Source organism: Somniosus microcephalus, chromosome 7 (genome assembly GCF_052327205.1).
Source record: "Somniosus microcephalus isolate GS21.2 chromosome 7, FLI_Smic_1.0, whole genome shotgun sequence".
NCBI classification, from domain to species: domain Eukaryota; kingdom Metazoa; phylum Chordata; class Chondrichthyes; order Squaliformes; family Somniosidae; genus Somniosus; species Somniosus microcephalus.
Window position 1 is genome coordinate 71,755,802 of NC_140993.1, and position 20,323 is coordinate 71,776,124.

Sequence of the window (20,323 nt, forward strand, 5' to 3'; positions counted from 1 at the left end):
TTCTCGACCATCGACCTGAAGTCGGCCTACCACCAACTCCCTATCCACCCTGAGGACCGCCAGTATACCGCCTTCGAGGCGAATGGGCGCCTATACCACTTCCTTAGGGTCCCCTTCGGTGTCACTAATGGGGTCTCGGTCTTCCAAAGGGAGATGGACCAGATGGTTGACCAGAACGAACTGCAGGCTACATTCCCCTACCTAGATAACGTCACTATCTGCGGCCGCGACCGGCAGGAACATGACGCGAATCTGGAGAAATTCCTCCGTACGGCCCAACGGCTGAACCTCACCTACAATAAGGAGAAATGCGTGTTTAACACCACCCGCCTTGCCATCCTCGGCTGCGTAGTGGAGAACGGAATCATCGGCCCCGACCCAGAAAGAATGCGCCCCCTCATGGAGCTACCCCTCCCCCACTGCCCTAAAGCACTTAGGAGAACCCTGGGGCTTTTCGCCTACTATGCCCAATGGGTACCCAATTACGCGGACAAAGCCAGACCCCTCCTGAAAGCCACTTCCTTCCCCCTCACGGAGGAGGCGTGCGCGGCCTTCTCCCTCATTAAGGGAGACATAGCCAAGGCCACGATGCACGCAGTGGACGAGTCCATCCCCTTCCAGGTGGAGAGCGACGCATCCGACTTCGCCTTAGCCGCCACCCTAAACCAGGAGGGGAGGCCAGTGGCCTTCTTCTCAAGGACCCTACAGGGCCCCGAGATCCGACATTCGTCGGTCGAGAAAGAGGCCCAGGCGATCGTGGAGGCAGTACGGCGCTGGAGGCACTACCTGGCAGGCAAACGATTTACCCTCCTCACCGACCAGCGTTCGGTGGCTTTCATGTTTAATAACAAGCTGAAGGGCAAAATCAAGAATGACAAGATTTTGAGATGGAGAATCGAGCTCTCCACCTACGATTATGAGATCTTGTACCGGCCAGGCAAGCTGAACGAATCCCCTGATGCCCTTTCACGAATGACATGCGCCAGCGCGCATATCGATAGGCTTCAGACCCTCCACGACCAGCTCTGCCACCCCGGAGTCACCAGACTCTACCATTTCATTAAGGCCCGCAACCTGACCTACTCCATCGAGGAGGTCAGGACCATGACCAGGAACTGCCAGACCTGTGCGGAGTGCAAACCGCACTTCTATAGGCCGGACCGAGCAAGCCTGATCAAGGCCACCCGCCCCTTCGAGCGCCTGAGCATCGACTTTAAGGGGCCCCTCCCGTCCTCTGACCGTAATGTGTACTTCCTCAACATCGTTGATGAGTACTCCCGTTTCCCCTTTGCCTTCCCCTGCCCCGACATGACCAGTAGCACGGTCATCAAGTGCCTGAATGCCCTCTTCGCCTTGTTCGGGTTCCCGAACTATATACACAGCGACCGGGGCTCCTCCTTCATGAGCGAGGAACTCCGGCAATTCCTCCTAGAGAGAGGTATTGCAGCAAGCAGGACCACCAGCTACAACCCCAGAGGTAACGGTCAGGTGGAAAGAGAGAACGCGACGGTATGGAAGGCCGTCCTCTTAGCCTTAAAGTCTAAGGGCCTCCCAACCTCCCGCTGGCAAGAAGTCCTCCCGACAGCGCTGCACTCCATCCGGTCATTACTTTGCACGGCCACTAACACCACCCCCCATGAACGAATGTTCGTTTTCCCCAGGAAGTCGACTACGGGAACCACTCTACCAACCTGGCTGACCGCCCCGGGGCCGGTCTGGCTGCGGAAACACGTGAGGGCCCATAAAACGGACCCCCTGGTCGAGAGGGTGAACCTCCTGCACGCCAACCCCCAGTACGCCTACGTGGCGTACCCAGACGGGCGGGAGGACACTGTCTCCCTACGAGACCTCGCACCCTCAGCCGATCCGGAAACACCGCCACCACCCCCCCCAACCCCAGCCCAGGTAGACGGCATGCCGGAACCCCACGAGCCCTCGCCGACCACGCAAACACCAGCATCAACACCGGATAAGGCACCAGCACCGGATAAGGCAACACCACCGCTGCGGCGATCGGAGAGGCTTACGAAGCCTCCGGACAGACTGACCTACCAGAATTGGTAGTACACTTCACCCCGCCGGACTTAATTCTAAACAAGGGGTGAATGTGGTAAACCACGTTCACTATCGTATCACTGTTAGTAGTTAGCACTGTTCACCACTGTTCGTTATAACTGTATCACTGACCACTATTGTATCACGGTACGAGGTCGCCTCTTGCCACACTGCTATACCTGGGATGACCACCGCCGACTCCGCCTTGGCTCCACCCACCAGGCCAGGTATAAAGGTGAGCGACTGACTGGTATTCCTCCTGCTTGGATCGGATCACCCACGAGAGTGGGCTCTGTTATTTAGTCAATAAAAACCTTTAGTCACCTTCGTAACTCTTCGCCTTTTATTGGAGGAATTGATAGGTATATCACATAGTAGCAAACTGATTTGAGTGAGAGCGAGTTGCTAACTGTGGCCCTTGGCCCTTTACTTAGGTTTATCAGTTTTTTAAAAATGCTGGTGCGATGTGGGCACAACTAAGCTGGACAGCTTTCAAAAAATGCATATTATTGGTGTTTAGGATTCTTCCCAATCAGATCCAGCAAGGCAGTTCCCTCATTGATAACTGGTCCTGCCTTCACAAGTGATGGGAAGCCCAGCAATGCTCTGTATTGATGAGCTCTTCTGTTAAACTCCAGCAGTACCCCTGTGTACACTCCAGGGGTGGGGGGAGTCCCTTAAGCCTTGACGACTGCTAACCTGTGCTTGAGCTCTCTGGGATTAAGTTAGTGCGGTGTGTCTCTTTGGGAAGACTGCACTTCCAATCTTGATTGTGAGGTCTGGTAAACAGAAACTTTACCTGTGAATTTCCTAGTACCTCTGTTGGAGTCTTTGGAGCACAGTGATGGATTTCTGTGAACCAGTCAACCAGATAAAAGGATGAAATGATTGTTTCCCTTGCTTGGCAAATCGGTAGCATAGACTGTGGATTATCACTCGCGTTCTTACCAACTTCCAAACGCTCAGTGTCTCCCAACACACGGAATTCAGAATCATGGCATTACTGGACCATACCATCACAACCTCCTCCAGCCCGACATCCCATTGCATGCCTTATGGTCCTCTGACTGTGGATTCCCTTCCCATCACTCCCGAATTTGGCGGAAGAGCTTTCAACTGTCAGTCCAAATGTATGAAAACCACTTCCGAGGTCTGTTTGCCATGCCTTTAAAAGCCCCCTTAAAACAGCTCTTCGACTGAGCATTTGTCAGCTCTTACCTATTTCAGTCCAAACCCTTTTGTTTGTTGCCTGAAGCCAGGAGGTAAGATGGATTGTGTTTGACAAACCAGATACAGTAGCTCTGAGGAGGGAACAGATATTGGGAAAATGTAGTGTAGATTTTCTAGACTGGTACCAGGGTAGTAATGTGGAGAGACTGGAGAAGCTGGGGTTGTTCTCCTTAGAGCAGAAAAGATTAAGGAGATTTGATTGACGTGTTCAAAATCATGGCTGATTTTGATATACTAAATAAGAAGAAACTGTTTCCAGTGGCAGAAGGGTTGGTTACCAGAGGACACAGATTTAAGGTGATAGGCAAAAGAACCAGAGCCAACATGAGGAAACATTTTTTTTATACAGAGTTGCTGTGATCTGGGATGCACTGCATGTGAAAGGGTGGTGGAAGCAGATTTAATAGTAACATTCAAAAGAGAATTGGATAAATACTTGAAGGGAAAACATTTACAGGGCTATGGGGAAAGAGTAGTGAAGTGGGATTAATTGGATTGCTATATCATTCTATGATTCTATAAAGTGCACATAGACTATCAGAAAGCCTTAAACAAGTTACCGTGCAGGAGACTATTAGAGAAGATTGATGGGTATGGAATTGGAGGAAGTCACAATTGCATTAAAAACTGGTTCGAAGGGACGAAGGAGAGTGAAAGTTCATGTAAATGTATATGAAACCTTGGGGAGACCATATTTGGAGTAGTGTGCAGTTTGGAGCTCCATTTGACAGATGGGAGGTTGAGGCAATATAGATAATAGAGCAGCGATTCACTGAGATGCTGCCTGATACGAGGAAACCTGAAGACAACGGAAGATTTGGAAAATTGGAACTTTTTTTGGGAGGAGATTGAGTTGATTTGATAGGTGTTTAAAATTATGAAGGGAATGGACATCATAAATTCATAAATTTCAGTGATTGAGATATGTAGAACAAGTGGTCATATCTAAGACTAAATGCAAAAAACTTAGGTCAGAGAGCAGGCAAAACTCTCTCACAGAGAGGGTTGTGAGACTGGAATGTACCACCAGAGTCGGTGATTGGAGCCGAGACCATGGCAACATTTAATAGGTTGGATAGATGATTGTTACCTCTGGTGTCCCCAAGAATCTATCCTTTAATCCTCCTATTTCTCACATGCATGCTGCCCCTCGGTGACATCATCCGATGAGACAGCGTGAGTTTTCACATGTACACTAATGATACCCAGCTCTACCTGTCCTCCACCTCTCTCGAACCCTCCACTGTCTGTATACTGTAAGACTGTTTGTCTGACATCCAGCACTGGATGAGCAAAAATTTCCTCCAATTAAATATTGGGTAGACCGAAGCCATTGTCTTCGGTCGACGCCACAAATTCCATCCTTCTCCCTGGCAACAGTCTGAGGCTGACCCAGTCTGTTCACAACCTTGGTGTTATATTTCATCGTGAGTTGAGCTTCCTATCTCATATCTGTGCCATCACTAAAACCGCCCATTTACACCTCCTTAATCTTGCCCGACTCCACCTCTGCCTCAGCTCATCTGCTGCTGAAACCCTCATCCATGCCTTTGTTACCGCTAGACCTGACTCTTCCAACGATCTCCTGGCCAGCCTCCCACATTCCACTGTCCACAAACCTGAGGTCATCCAAAACTCTGCTGCCCATGTCCTAACTCGCACCAAGTCCCGCTCATCCATCACCCCTGTGCTTGCTGACCTACATTGGCTCCCAGTTAAGCCATGCCTTGATTTCAAAATTCTCATCCTTGTTTTCAAATCCCTCCATGGCCTTGCCCCTCCCCATCTCTGTGATCTCCTCCAGCTCTACAGTCCCCTGAGATCTCTGGCCTCTTGAACATCCCCGATTTCAATCGCTCCACCATTGGCGGCCGTGCTTTCAGTTGCCTCGGTCCCAAGCTCTGGAATTCCCTCCCTAAACCTCTCCGCCTCTCTACCTCTCTTTCCCCCTTTAAGACACTCCTTCAGACCTACCTCTGTGACCAAGCTTTTTGTCATCTGCCCTAACACCATACATGGCTGGGCATCAAATTTTGTTTTTGATCACGCTCCTGTGAAGCGCCTTGGAGTGTTTTACTATGTTAAAGGCGCTACCTAAATGAAAGTTGTTGTTGAAGGAAAGGGAAAGACAGGGATGTGAGAACAGGGTGGGAAAATGGAATTCGGACTACTGCTTGTATGGAGGGTAAACACCAACACGGACTGGTTGGGGGCAACATCCTATTTCCATGTTGTAAATTCTACGCGAAGAACTTCATGACATCAGTTCTGAGTTTGATTTTGCCATTTTGTACAAGTGTGCCCTTATCCTGTCATGGTTTAACTTTTACATAGTGATTGCTTCAGAGGTTGTAGGGAATCTGGATAAAACTACAATAAGGGAAATTAAACCTGCTACAAACTTCTGCAGTGTACCCGGAGGTCACGATTCCCCTTGTGAAAAGGTTAGGGTGTGAGGGGTAATCCGTGCACAGCAGTCAGGAATGGGATTGTTTATTTTGGTACGTGGCAAATGAATTTCTCACAGCAGTGTGTCACTTTTATCTTTTTCTGTGCAAGTGTTGGTGCCTGCCATCTGTGTCTGATTACAAATGAGACACCTTTGTACCAACACTGCTTCAGTGAGAAAACTGGCGAGGCTTTAAATTTTTTTAAGCATGTGTTCAGAAAACAGCAGAAGTAGTTCTATGCTATGTGTTGTATGGAAGATGAAGCACTGGTTTTGAAAGCCAAACTGGTTTATTCAGCTTTCGAAGGGACAAAAGTATGCATATAAAGCCAAGGTTATTTGTGCCTTATTGAGCTATATTTAGATTACCACATCTTTCCGAATTTGCTATGTTTTTTGGTCTGACAGTTGTAGCAGATGAAAAAGACAAAGAGGAGAACAAGGAGAACATCGACGTCAATGGCAAAGACAAAGAATTGGATGTTGGGAAGAAGAAGCTAGAACATCACATTGGTGAAGGGAACATAGTCACTGCTGCCGCAGCAGCTCTGGCCTCAGCTGCTACTAAGGCAAAGGTAACGTTTATATTCAGCTGTAAAGTTTTTGTGTGAGCAGAAGTCTAATAGAAAGGACTTGCATTTATGTAGCGCCTTTCATGACCTCGGGACATTCCAAAGTGCTTCACAGCCGATGTACTTTGTAAGTGCAGTCTCTGTGTAATGTAGGAAAATGTGGCAGCCAGTTAGCACACAGCAAGGTTCCACAAACAGCAATGAGATAAATGGCCAATGATGTCAAATGAGAATCACAGGGACAACTCCCCTGCTGTTCTTCAAATAGTGCCATGGGATCTTTTATGCCCACCTTGGAGTGTAAACAGGGCCTCAGTTTAACGTCTCGCCCAAAAAAGTGACCACCGACAGACAGTACGGTACTGCTCTGAAGTGACGGCCTAGATTATCTGCTCAAGTTTCTAGAGCAGAGTGTGAACCTGTAGCCTTTTGACCAAGTTGAGAGGGGCAACACTGAGTCATGTCCTTATGCCAGAAGTCAAGTAATGGCTTCTGTTCAAAGGTTGTCTGTTCTTGCATAAAACATTTGCCTTTGTGACTAACGTGCGTAGTGTTTTGGGCCCTCATTAAAACAATACTTTCACATACCTTTTTACTCTTCATCCTCTTCTCATCGCTTGTGAAAAAGGAGTGATTCCAGAGTATGGGCATCCCTTTGGTATCTCTTCCTTCACCTTGGACCTGGACAGTAACTATCAGCAGTAAATAGATAAGCTTTAAGGGCGACGTGTTCACGGCTAGATCCTCAATTGACATCAACGGATGTGCACTTTCCAGTCGTGGATGCAAGATGGTGATCAGCAGTGGGAACATCTGCCTGGTTTCCCTCCTCTTCTCCTCTTTCCCACCCACCCCCCCCCCCCCCCCCAAAATTAACACACCATGTGTATATTTGCCCACAAAGGCATTGGTGTTTATCCATCAATTTATAATATTACAAGTTGCTGATGAGATTATTTGTTTATACCAGGGGTTCTCAACTGGGGTTCGTGACAAGATTTCAGAGGGTCTGCCAGTTGTTTTGTCCCATCAATATACTGGGGAGACTGTTTATGGGATAAACATCAGTAGTCTCTCCTGTATATTGAGACGAGTGGAACAGTCTCGGCTATATATAGACTGCATGCGCAGTCAATTCAGTTTTCTTATTGTTGGACACCATTTGATCGCTTAGACAAGTCGTCTTGTGTGTCACTGACTCTTATAGCAGTATTTATCTCATTTTAATTTTTATCCAGCCATAATCGCTTCCACATTTATAAACCACTCACCGCTTTTAACTATTAAATAAAGTAGTGGAAGTTACAACTTCTCTTCCGGGGAATTAAACCTGATTTGGGGGTGGGGACATGCACGAGTTAGTCTGGCGTTGTGTGGGCTAAAGTAGTGTGAGCCTCCCCTTTCAACCATGTTCTTTCCCCTCATGCGGAGCCGCCCTGTGTCAGTTGGAAGCCACTCAAGCGTTTTCAAAAAATCAGTCAATGGCTAGTCCATTCTCTGGGCCTGCGACAAGGCCATAATAATCGGGATCCGGTGTGACTCGCTCTCCTTCAATGTCTTCAGTCTGAGTTAATAAAATAGCTGAACGCGTTATCAAGATTTTCCTCATACCTCAGACTCTCAGCTTTATATTCATGGCCATATGCTTCTCTGACGGACCGATGGGCTTAATCTGGGTGCTCGTGACCTTTGAAATACCGCCGCCTATTTGTGAAAGGGTGGGGAGGAGAATGAGTGGGGTTGCCTTTGTCACTAAAGGATTTATGGCGATGAGGTTGGGTGGGTTAAGTCACTCGGGGCTCTCTTTATTTCTCCATTTCTTGTGTCATCTGCCTCCGCCATTACTGGTGCTAGCTTTCACCACCGTGTTGGGGTTTGGTATTGAACTAAGAGGGAAGTACTGTTTCCGAAATAGAGGACGTACACCTGGAAGTTTAGCCCAGTCCGACCGAGTGAGCACCAAAGGAGCCTGTCGTGAGCACTGCGCTTGTTGCTCCTGGTTTATTTCCCGTTGAGCAAATAGTTGATTGGGTGGAGCAGATCTTGGGCAGCAAATGGGCACATAATGTAAAGATAAAAACAGAAAATGCTGGAAATACTCAGCCAGTCAGGCAGCAACTGTGGAGAGAGAGAGAGAAACAGAGTTAACGTTTCAGGTCAATGACCTTTTGTCACAATTGAAATGTTAACTTTTTCCACCAGCTGAGTATTTTCAGCATTTTCTGTGTTTATTTCAGATTTCCTGCGTTGAGTATTTTGCTTATGTAAATTTAGGACTTGATAAATTCTTTAATCAAGGTTTAATAGAGCTTTTAATAACGAATATCTAACTTTTATACAGAAAAAATAAGTGTTGTGTTACAGGGGGTCCTCGGAATTTCTATAATACGGGATGGGGGTCCTCGGAAGCAAAAACGTTGAGAACCCCTGGTTTATACAATATGTCACGATAAGCACCTATCCCACCTTCCTCTCTGGTCAGTGGGTCACACAGCTGGAAGCAAGATTTGTGCAGGTGAAAGCTGTACAGGGCCTATAATGGGGGAATTGTACATTACATTTCTTTGGCATCTTCTCTTGACGTTCTGGTCAAGGTTCTGATTGCTTGCTGTCTTTTCGCGGCATATCTCTTGACCGTTCCAGCCTCTTCTATAGTTAGGAACTTGCTGTTAACAAGAGGTTATTACTAGGATTCTACCACTGTTAATCTGTCTTACAGGTTCACGTTTGTTAGGCAACTCGTTTTTTAATGAATTCTATGTGAACCAGCCCAAGCAGTTACAAGCCTATGCTGTCTCATGGTAATCTTAATATCATTTACACTAAAGCATCGTTACATCGGATATAATAATGTGCTTCATGCACTTGAAGACTATGTGGAACGTAGGCGTTGGGAATGCTGCTTTCATCCTTGGGGAGTAGAGCAGTTGAATACTTCACTGACTACGTCTGGTACCCATGTGCTTTTCATTTTGCTACGTTCTGGTATTTTCAAGCCTGCTAGTCGCAGCAGGAACTGATTTAGAACATTGAGTGTACAAGATAAAGAAGAAATGTTTCTATAAATGAAAGGCATTTAATACTCAACTAAACCGAGTTCAGTACAAGGAACAACTGAAGAAAACAAAGGCAACTATTAGATCAGCAAAAAGGATAATGGAAAAAAGGATTGTAGACAACTGGAAGTAATGGGAAAAGCTTTTTCAGTTAAGTTAAGAGTCGGAGACTATATTGTGCCATTTGAAGGGTGTTCAAGGACCGGTTACAAAGGACTCGCTGTGTATGGCAAATAATTGAATGAGTACTTTGCATCGGTCTTCACCCTTGAAGATGATGCTCAACTATTAGAATTTAATAATGTTAATAACAAAACTAGTATTAACACAGCTGAAGATACTGTTTTAGAAAGATTTAAGAACTTGAAAATAGATCGAGCAGTCGGGCTGGATGATATCAACCCAAGAGTCCTCTGGGAGATGGGCCATGTGCTGTGCAAGCCCCTCGCCTGTGTTTTTAATAGCTCACTGCACTCTGGTTCCTATAGACTGGAAGGAGGCTAATGCAGTCCCCATCGTTCAAGGTGACAAGACAGACCCAGGTAATTATAGGCCCATTAGTTTAATAGGCAAGATGCTTGAAGGAGTCATGAGGGATGCAACATATGAATACTTGGATAGAGAGGGACATATTCGGGACACCAACATGGCTTCATAAAAAGGTCATGTCTTACCAATCTAATTGTATTTTTTGAAGAAGTTACAAAGTTGGTGAGTGAGGGAGATCCAGTTGACATTGTCTATTTAAATTTCCAAAAAGATTTTGATAAGGTACTGCAGAAGAGACTTCTCTAAGATCTAAACGTCTGGTATTACTAGAGCTAATATATTGAACTGGATTCAGAATTGTTTGGCAGGATGTAGACAAAGAGTAGTTAGAGATGAATTTGGATCTGTTTGGAGACCGGTCATCAGTGGTGTCCCGCAGGGATCAGCATTGGAACTGTTGCTCTTTACTATTTTTATTAATGATCTGGATGTAGGTGTTGGGGGCACAATCTGCAAATTTGTAGATGATACCAAGATCTGTGCAAGTGTTAGAACTGTGGAAGATGCTAGTCTGCTTCAGGTAGATATTAATGTGTTGGGAGATTGGGCTCAAGCCTGGAAAATGATGTATAACTTAGATCTAAGTGCAGTGTTATGCATGTGGGCAGGGCAAATGCTCAACATTCATACACCCTTCAGGGAAAGGCATTAAAGATGGTGGCGATAGAAAGAGATTTGGGCATTCTCGTGCATACATCCTTAAAGATGCATGAGCAATGCTGTGTAGCGATAGCTAGAGCATATAGGGTGTTGGGGTGTATCCATAGGACAGTTGAGTACAAGGCATACTGTTTTGTCCTTGTACAAGACCTTAGTCGGGCTGCACTTGGAATACTGTGTCCAGTTTTGGTGGCCTCACATGGTGGGAGATATTGAGCCTTTGGAGGGCCAGTAGACAAATTCCCAGTTTAAAGCATCTTGGTTATCAAGATCGGCTAAAAGAGTTGGGACTCTACGCTTTAGAGAAGCATAGACTTAAGGGGGATCTGATTGAGGTTTATAAGATAATTAAGGGAATAGATTGTGTTCCAGCTGATGGTTTATTTCAATTAAATAGGTTAGGCAGGACCAGTGGTCACAAATTTAAGTTGTATAATGCTAGATCTAGTTTATGTCAGGAGGTGGTTCTTTTCCCATAGAATAGTGGACCTCTGGAACAGGCTGCCGTCTCGTGTGGTGGACGCAGACTCGCTGAATTACTTCAAGCGAGAGCTGGATTTGTTTCTGGCTGGGGCAGAGATCACCTCTTGCAGAAGGTAGGTACTGCAGGGAATTCGGGGTCGGAGTGATGATCTGGACTAGTTTCGATCGCCTCGATGGGTCGGAGAGGAATTTCCCAGATTTTTCCCCCCAAATTGGCTTGGGTTTGTTTTGTTTCTCCCAGGAGATCACATGGCTTTGGGTGGGGTGGAGTGTATATGTTGTGATGCAAGGTATCGCAATTGTGTGGGATAGGCTTGATGGACAAGAGGGTCTTTTAAAGACCCGTTGGTCATTGTTCGAATTAACATGTTGCACATTTTAGTGTGGTGGATCATATGCAGTTTAACCAAGTGACGATGCTATGTGGCAGATAGTTTCAAAAACACACAAGGCTCTTCCAACTTGTATCCTTCCTCAAAGTAAGGTGCTTTTAATTCATCAGCTTGCTGTGCGTGCATGGTTTGAAAGCTTAACTCATCATTCAGGTCTCTGCTCAGTTACGTGACTGATTTTAATTCAGATTGCTGCAGCATTTTGTCGATGTTTACATAGATTGGAGAGGGGGAAGAAGCTTGTGCCGTGTTTGGTCTAAGCTAGTCACCGTTTCATATTAAAGTGCATTAATTCAACTTCATGCTGTGTATGGTGCAGTGTGTTAAGTGGAAGCCACTTGTGCGTTCAGTGAAGTCCAAAAGTTATTTCGAGCTCTTGGTGTGATGGATTACATAGGATATACGGCAGAGGAACAGGCCATTTGGCTCAACTAGTCCATGCCGGCGTTTATGCTCCACTCGAGCCTCCTCTCTCTCCTCATCTAAATCTATCAGCATAACCCTCGATTCCCTTCTCCCTCATATGCTTGTCAAGCCTCCCCTTGAATACAGCTATACTTTTCGCTTCAACCACTCCCTGTGGTTGCGAGTACCACATTCTCACCACTCTTTGGGTAAAGACGTTTCTTCTGAATTCCCTAAGATTTCTTGGTGACTATCTTATATTGATGGCCTCTGGTTATGCTCTTCCCCACAAGTAAAAAAAAAAAGACTTGCATTTATATAGCGCCTTTCGCGACCACCGGACGTCTCTAAGTGCTTTACAGCCAATGAAGTACTTTTGGAGTGTAGTCACTGTTGTAATGTAGGAAACGCGGCAGCCAATTTGCGCACAGCAAGGTCCCACAAACAGCAATGTAATAATGACCAGATAATCTGTTTTGTTATGTTCATTGAGGGATAAATATTAGTCAGGATACCAGGGATAACTCCACTGCTCTTCTTTGAAATAGTGATCTTTAGCGTCCACCTGAGAGAGCAGACGGGGCCTCGGTTTAACGTCTCGTCTGAAAGACGGCACAGCCGACAGTGCAGCACTCCCTCAGCACTGCACTGGAGTGTTGGCCTAGATTTATGTGCTCAAGTCCCTGGAGTGGGACTTGAACCCACAACCTTCTGACTCAGAGGCAAGTATGCTACCCACTGAGCCACAGCAACATTCTCTCAGTATCCACCCTCAAAATTTTTCATAATTTTAAAGTCCTCTATTAGGTCACCCCTCAGCCTTTTTTCAAGAGAAAGAGACCCAGCCTGTTCATCAGTTCCTGATATGTATACCCTCGCATTTTTGATACCTTTGTAAACCTTCTCTGCACCCTCTCCAGTGCCTCTATATCCTTTTTATAATATGGCGACCAGTATTGTACACAGTATTGTAAATGTGCTTTAACCAAGGTTCGATACAGGTTTAGTATAACTCTATACCTCTAGAAATAAACTCCAGTGCTTGGTTTGCTTTCTTTTGGCCTTGCTAACCTGTGTCGCAACATTTAGTGATTTGTGTATTTATACTCCGAGATCCCTTTGCTTCTCTACCCCACCTAGACTCGCACCCTCCAAGTGATAAGTGACCTCCCTATTCTTCCTACCAAAATGTAATACCTCACATTTATCTGTGTTGAACTTCATTTGCCAATTATATGCCCATTCTGCAAGTTTATTAATGTCCTCCAGTAATTTGTTGCAGTCCTCCTCAGTATTGACTATCCCTGCCCAATTTGGTGTCATCGCAAATTTAGAAATTGTGTTTTTGATTCCAAAGTCTAAATTGTTGATATAAATTGTGAACAGTGGTCCCAGCATTGATCCTTGTGGAACACCACTACCCACCTTCTGCCACTGTGAATAGCTACCTTTTACCCCTACTCTCTGCTTACTGTCTTGAAGCCAGCCAGCAATCCATTCTGCTACTTGTCCCCTGACTCCGCATTCTCTGACCTTGTTCATCAGTCTATTATGGGGTACCTTATCAAAGGCCTTTTGAAAATATAGATAAATTACATCATCTGCATTACCATTGTCTACTCTCTGTTACCTCTTCAAAAAATTCACTGAGGTTGGTCAAGCAAGACTTTCCCTTTTGAAATCCATGGTGACTATTCATTACTATGTTTTTGGTTTCTAGATGTTCTTCTATTTTCCCCTTTAGTAGGGATTCTATTATTTTTCCTACCACCGATATTGAGCTGACTGATCTATCATTCCCTGGACATGTTCTATTCCCCTTAAATATCGGTATTACATTAGCTATCCGCCAGTCCTCTGGCACTATACCTTTTTCTAACGAATTATTAAATACACATAGCAATGCCTCTGCTATCTCTTCCCTAGATTATTTTAAAATGCGTGGAGCAATCCATCTGGACCAGGGGTTTTATCCTGAGTTTGATTATTTAATATATCCCCTCTTTTTATTTTAAATGCACTTACCTCATTACTAATCTCATCATCCAATGTCATGTCCACCTGTTCTATCTCCCTGGTAAATACTGAAGCAAAATAATTATTTAATATTTCTGCCATCTCTCTCTCGTTGTCTGTGGTATTATCCTGTCTATCCCTTAATGGCCCTATTCCCATCCCAACCTTTTTTTATTGATGTGCATGTAAACTATTTTACTATTTTTGTTTTATGTTCCTTGATAATTTAATTTCACAGTTGCACTTTGCCTTGCTAATTGTTTTGTTTGACTTCTCTCCCAATCTCTCTCTTCTCCCTCATCATGCACTCCCCTGCTGTCTATGTACTTACTCTCAATTGTTCTCATGGCTTTATTCATCCATGGAGTGCCATTAGTGTTTAGCTTCTTTTTATTGGAATATATTGTTCCTGCACTCTGTTGAACACAGTCTTAAATGTTTCCTATTGCTGTTGGCCAATATTGTTGCCCATTTTATTTTCCCAAGTTCTATTCTCAGCCCCTCAATCAGCTTTTCTCCAATCTATCACCCTGGTTTTTGTCATACTTATGTCCTTTTCAATAATTATCATCATTATTATATTATGGTCACTATTGCCTAGATATTCCCCTACTTTTCCTTCTCTTATCTGCTCTGGTTCATTCTCCATCTCTAGATCCAATAGCAAATCCTCTCTTGGGCTTTTTACATGGGTTAGAAAGGAGTCCTTTACACATTGTAGGAACTGCATTTCCTTATCCTCTTTACCTACCTCTTCTATCCAATTAATGTCAGGGTAGTTGAAATCTCCCATGATTATTTGTTTTTTTTACTCATTTCCCTAATTTGTCTGCATATTTCTTCCTCCACCTCCCTTCCACTATTAGGTGGTCTGTAGAGTACACCTATTGGTGTGATTGATCCTTTTTTTTCCTTTTATCTCTAACCATATGGATTCTATTTTTGACTTGCGGATAGCTGCATCACTTTTTTCTACTGCCATTGTTATCCCTAATAACTACAGCTACTCCACCTCCCCGTTTTCCCCCTCTATCTTTTCTAAATGTTATACCCTGCAATGTTTAATTCCCAGTCCTGATTTTTCTGTAGCCATGTCTCAGTAATCCCTACTCTGTCTGGTTCCTCAATGCATTAACAACAAAAAACCTGTGTTGGTCTCTAGTCTCCTGCTGTAGTAAGTTAAAATTCGCCTCTGTCTCTTGCTGTGTATCAGATTAGAAAAATCCACAAAAAATATTCTTGTTTTTCTCAGTTGTGTGCTTCACTCATTATCCCTTTGCAGAAGAGTTGTCTCAATCTTAAGCAGAGGTCATTCAAGCAATCAACCTCCAAGTGTTGGGCTCAAAGGACTTTTATATTTTGTTGCTAGTTTTGGCAGTTGGCACCATTCTGCCATCCCAGTGTCATTCCTCTCCTGTTGGACACTGAGCAGGGGTAGAGCCAATGAATTCTGCTGCAGTGAAGAACTGTGGGTCTCTGTTGTTGCCAAGGCAGTCTTGAAGTCTCTTTCTAACTGCAGCCGAAAATGAAGCGCAAAGTGTTTGCTGAACGCTGCAGCTTTTAAACCTATAGGGATCAAGTTGAAATTCTTTCTCCTCTCCTCCTTTTGGGGATGCACTCGACAATCCGATTCAATTGTGGTCAGCCATCGCGAGAGAGAACCAACTTGCCTCCTTTCCTGTATCGGGGCAATCAAAACTAATTGTATTTTGAAGGTGTCGCCATTGTTATGTAAGCAAATGCAGTAGTCGGTTTGTGCGCAGCAAACATCAAGGAGGATGTGGTTGCTTTCACATCTTTACATGCTTCCCTTGGAGAATAGTGTGAAATCATGGAAAGATTCGCAGGCTGATTAACAGTCTGACAGGCCGTAACTATCTTTATACCAGCCGAGAGGATGATTTGTCCTATATGGTGACGGCGGTTTATGCGCTCCCGCAACCCTCCTGGTGAGGGGGGCACCCACACCCACCGGACATGAGAACCCATTGAATGTCACCCACCATTCAGAACTGGAGCTCTGGTCTGCACTCGCCAGGGCTTGTCTGGAGCGGGGTTCAAACCCTGCACCTTCTGACTCGGAAGTGGGAATGCTACCACTAAACCAAAGGTGAATGAGTAGTTCACCTCTTAAGGTGGTGTTGGTCGGCATATCAGGAGAATTTGCTTGTGCTTATTTTAACATTGCAATGGGATCGCTTATGTCCACCTCAACAGACAGTCAGGGCCTCATTGACCATCTTATCCAAAAGACGGCTCCTCTGACGATGCAGCACTCCCTTGGTTATGTGTTGAAGTATCAGCTTTGTTTATATCTGGGACTTGAACCCATGACTGTGACTCAGAAATGAGAGATCGACCAACTGAGCCAAGCTGACAATGTAAAGCATCAGAGTGTCACCATGGAGAAGAACTACATTTTACTTTGCCAGCGTAGTGGCTTATTATACAATAAAATCTGAAGAACCTATAAATTCCTCTTTCTCTACTCACTGGGGTACTAATTTCTGCTGCGTGGTTCAGCAGGCCGTGGCAACCTTTTCAGAGCCTCATTTGAAGTTCAGAAGAGTTGCAATTGCAAGCCTCTACATTGGAAAAGACACAATTGAGAATGTTTGCGAAGAGTGTAACCTGTGAAATGTAGCTCTTCCTTCCTTGCAATTGCACATTTAGTTAGTCACAATGGCCATAAAGTAACAAATATGCACATCTTTGGATGTTTAAGTGGCAATTTATGTTCTCCAAGACCACTGAGTATCAGCAGGTTCCACCCATGGGTGTGCCACTAAACCTAGGTTTGCCCTAATCTGATATCACAACACATGCATTCAGCAGCAGTTATGTTTCATGAGGCTGTTAAGGTGCAGAGAGGAACAGCAAGGCGAAGAAGTTAAGGGAGAGGATTCCAGAGTGCAGGGTTGTGTTTGTTCCATCTGCCATGATGGTAGACTGGAACAAGGCGCATGAGATTAGGTATGAAGGGACTGAGTGGTGCAGTCAATTAACACTCTGTTACTTGAGCTCTGGGCTTTTGTTTGGAATCGAGATGCTGGCAACCCCTTCAAAATTTTGCAGTGTGCTTCACATTTTCCCAGGGCTGTCTCTGTGAATTATTAAAGCAGTCAGCTGCTGCATTGTTATAAATTAGTATGCCTTGTAGTAAACCTGCAGTGTCAATATTTTAAAGGGAAATTTTGCAGTGTTCAGTTAAATGTTACTGATCATTTTGTTTCATTATTGGAAAGGAAAAACAATTAGCTTTGTGAGGAACTGAAATCTTCAAGTGGAAGTCTAGTTTATAAAGATGCTGCAAAAAAGTGCCTCGATGGTCAAGTTTGGCAGTGTTCATGAGTACTGTACTTGCAGATGGCACAAAGGCAGTAGATTAAAAAGTAATTTGTGCACACCAGCAGCACAGTGGAATCTTTAACAACAGCCTTGCATTTGTATAGCACCTTATTACATCCCAAATAGTTTCGCATGTTCAGTTACTTTGAAGTGTGATGACTTCTGTAGGCAAACATGGCTAGCCAATTTACACTTAAGGCCATGGTAAACAGCAGTCGGATGAATGACTGGTAGTGACTGTGTTGCGGAAGAAATGTTGGCTAGGACGTTAGGAGAAAGATTCAAGTGGCATTGTGAAATCTTCAATTTTGACCTAAAGGGCAGACAGGGCCTCAGTTTAAGCCTCATCTGAAGGACGGTGCCTCTGACAATGCAGCAGTCCCTCAATGCTATACAAGACCACTTGTGTTGGTCTGAACCTGTTGATACAAGTTTGGTTTCCCCGGGTCATGGAGCATCATTCACAATCTATCGCTTGCTTATGTATACACTCTTCATTATGCTCTGCAAGGGAAGCCCTTTTGGAGGTGGAAAAGCGACGGCCATTACCAGTTAGTATTCTAATCTAATAATCCCTAAATTTGACTGAATTGAAACCTGAATGGTCAGGCTGTAAATGACCTGATCTATCAAGTAGTAGAAGACTTGCCATTGCAGTTCATTGAATCTGAGCAACAAAGTACGTAAATATAACCACCTGTAGTTCTGACGAAGGATCTCGCCTGACACTGCAGGCCCTGTGTGATTTCAACATTTTCAGTTCCAGATTTCCTGTAGCTGCTGTTTTTCCTTTTTATGTTAAATATATAATCCATGCTGGGGGTTTGCTATTAATGGATTTTTGCTTTAGATTTTTTTTCTGCTAACGGAATTTGTTACTCCATCTCCTACCCATTTATTTCAGCACCTTGCAGCAGTGGAGGAGAGGAAGATCAAGTCACTTGTAGCTCTTCTGGTGGAAACCCAAATGAAGAAACTGGAGATAAAGCTTCGCCACTTTGAGGAATTGGAAACCATTATGGACCGAGAGAGAGAAGCGGTAGGGTCTTAGGAATATTTGTGGGTAACAGGAATTCACAATAAGGTTTTGCAGTTCATCAGAAGAATATTTAGAAACGGGGAAAGGCCATTAGTGCCAACTTGTTTTTAAAAAAATTTTAAAAATCTTCTCCGTTGTCTTTTTCCAGAAACTTATTTAATTGTCTCTTAACGCCATTTATAATGTCTGCTACAATGACCATCCCTAATTAACTTTACTATCCTTTAGTGTGTGGAAAATATCTGCCTAACTTTCCTTCTTACCTTCCTAACTTAGCTTTCTAATTTTTAAACTGATGTGCCCTGGTGTTGGAACTTTTAGCCACAGTGAACAATTCACCTTGGTCAGTTTATCAATTTATTCCCTTTTGTAATAAATTTAAATCATGTTTTTAATTTCAATAATTGGTAATTTTATGCTCACTGAAGTGGTGCCAGTGTTGAGTGCTCCCAGGTGAGGTGAAATTCAGGTGAGGTATTGAGTTGTAGTGTGGCTGTGGTCATTTCCAGCTGCACTGAGACCTGTGCTACCAGTGGAACATTTTTCAATTGTATTGGAGTGTGTCTCTGTGTAGTTCATTTTGTGCTTTGTACTTTCATAGGCTGAGAAGTGGAGCCAAGGTTCCCAAACTAGTTCCACTTTGGGAGCAGATACTTTGCCTCGAACCCAACTCAAACTGATATATTCAAAGTTGAAAGACTAAGTTTAAACTCACTGTACGTCACTCGGTTGCATTCCTTGCTCAAATTATTAGCCGTGGTATAGCCATAACAAACCCATTACTTTTTTTGAACAAAAAAAGTCAAAAACTGCAGATGGTGGAAATCTGAAACAAGTTGCTGGAAACGCGCAGCAGGGCGGCATCAGTGGCGAGAACAGGTGAATTGAAGTTTCAGGTGTGGACCCACAGTGTGTACACCTGAAACTGTAACTGTTACCTTCGCAGATGCTGACTGACCTGCTGAGTGTTTCCATTATTTTCTGATTTTTACCTTATTTTGACTCGTCTTGTGACTGGTTTATATTTCAAACTAACTTTTGTGCATGATTACAGGCATATGTTACTAAGGGCGTAGCGCTGTTAATAAGGGATGAGATCGGTGCGGTAGAGATAAAAGATCTTGGCTCGGCAGATCGTGATATAGAACTGGAATCCGTTTGGGTGAAGCTAAGCAACAGTAATGGGCAGAAAACATTGGTGGGAGTTGTGTATAGGCCACCGAACAGTAGTGGTAATGTAGGGCACAGTATCAATCAAGAGATTAGAAGTGCATGTAACATGGGCAATACAACAATCATGGGGGACTTTAATCTACATGTTGACTGGGCAAATCAAATTACCACTAATGGTGTGGAGGACGAATTCTTGGAATGCATGCGAGATCGTATCCTGGATCAGTATGTGGAGGAACCAACCAAGGAACAGGCTATTCTGGATCTGGATCTGGATCTGGTACTGTGTAATGAGAAAGGGCTAATCCATAATCTTGTGGTAAAGGGGCCTTTAGGGACAAGTGACCATAATATGATTGAATTTTATATTAAGTTTGAGAGTGATGTAGTCCAATGTGAAACTAAGGTCCTCAATCTAAACAGAGGAAACTACAAGGGTATGAGGGACAAGTTGGCCATGGCAGATTGGGAGACTAAACTATAAAAGGTATGAAGGTGGCCATACAATGGATGCTGGGAGAATGTTTCCCTTGGCTGGGGAGTCTAGAACCAGGGGCCACAGCCTCGGGATAAAGGGTAGGCCATTCAGGACTGAGATGAGAAGAAATTTCTTCAGAGGGTGGTGAATCTTTGGAATTCTCTACCCCAGAGGGCTGTGGAGGCTCTGTCATTGGGTATATTCAAAATAGAAGTCGATAGATTTCTGACCAGTAAGGGCATCAAGGGATATGGCGATAGGGCCGGTGACAACCAGTAAACTAAGACAAGAGTATATATAAACAAGGCGAAAATATATTTATAAACTCAGGGATATACCTGTTTATACACTGTATGAATGGAACCGCGTTTATGTGTTCAACCATAAATGTATTTTGATGCTTTGGCAACATAAGATG

The 20,323-nt window shown here is 44.3% G+C and overlaps 1 protein-coding gene across 9 annotated transcripts in view; it reads left to right on the forward strand.

Annotated features, from left to right (window-relative positions):
* LOC147114715 (SWI/SNF complex subunit SMARCC1-like) overlaps positions 1 to 20,323 on the forward strand; it is a 256,482-nt gene that overhangs the window by 157,276 nt on the left and 78,883 nt on the right. For 4 of the 9 annotated variants that reach the window (XM_085992582.1, XM_085992581.1, XM_085992583.1 and 1 more), the window contains 4 exons: positions 6,143 to 6,309; positions 9,851 to 9,904; positions 11,051 to 11,167; positions 18,120 to 18,254. In XM_085992582.1, the coding sequence (XP_085848708.1) occupies positions 6,143 to 6,309; positions 9,851 to 9,904; positions 11,051 to 11,167; positions 18,120 to 18,254 (473 nt within the window). Of the gene's footprint in view, positions 1 to 6,142; positions 6,310 to 9,850; positions 9,905 to 11,050; positions 11,168 to 18,119; positions 18,255 to 20,323 lie in introns of those variants that run through there. The other 5 variants (XM_085992585.1, XM_085992586.1, XR_015078977.1 and 2 more) reach the window with 4 other exon arrangements.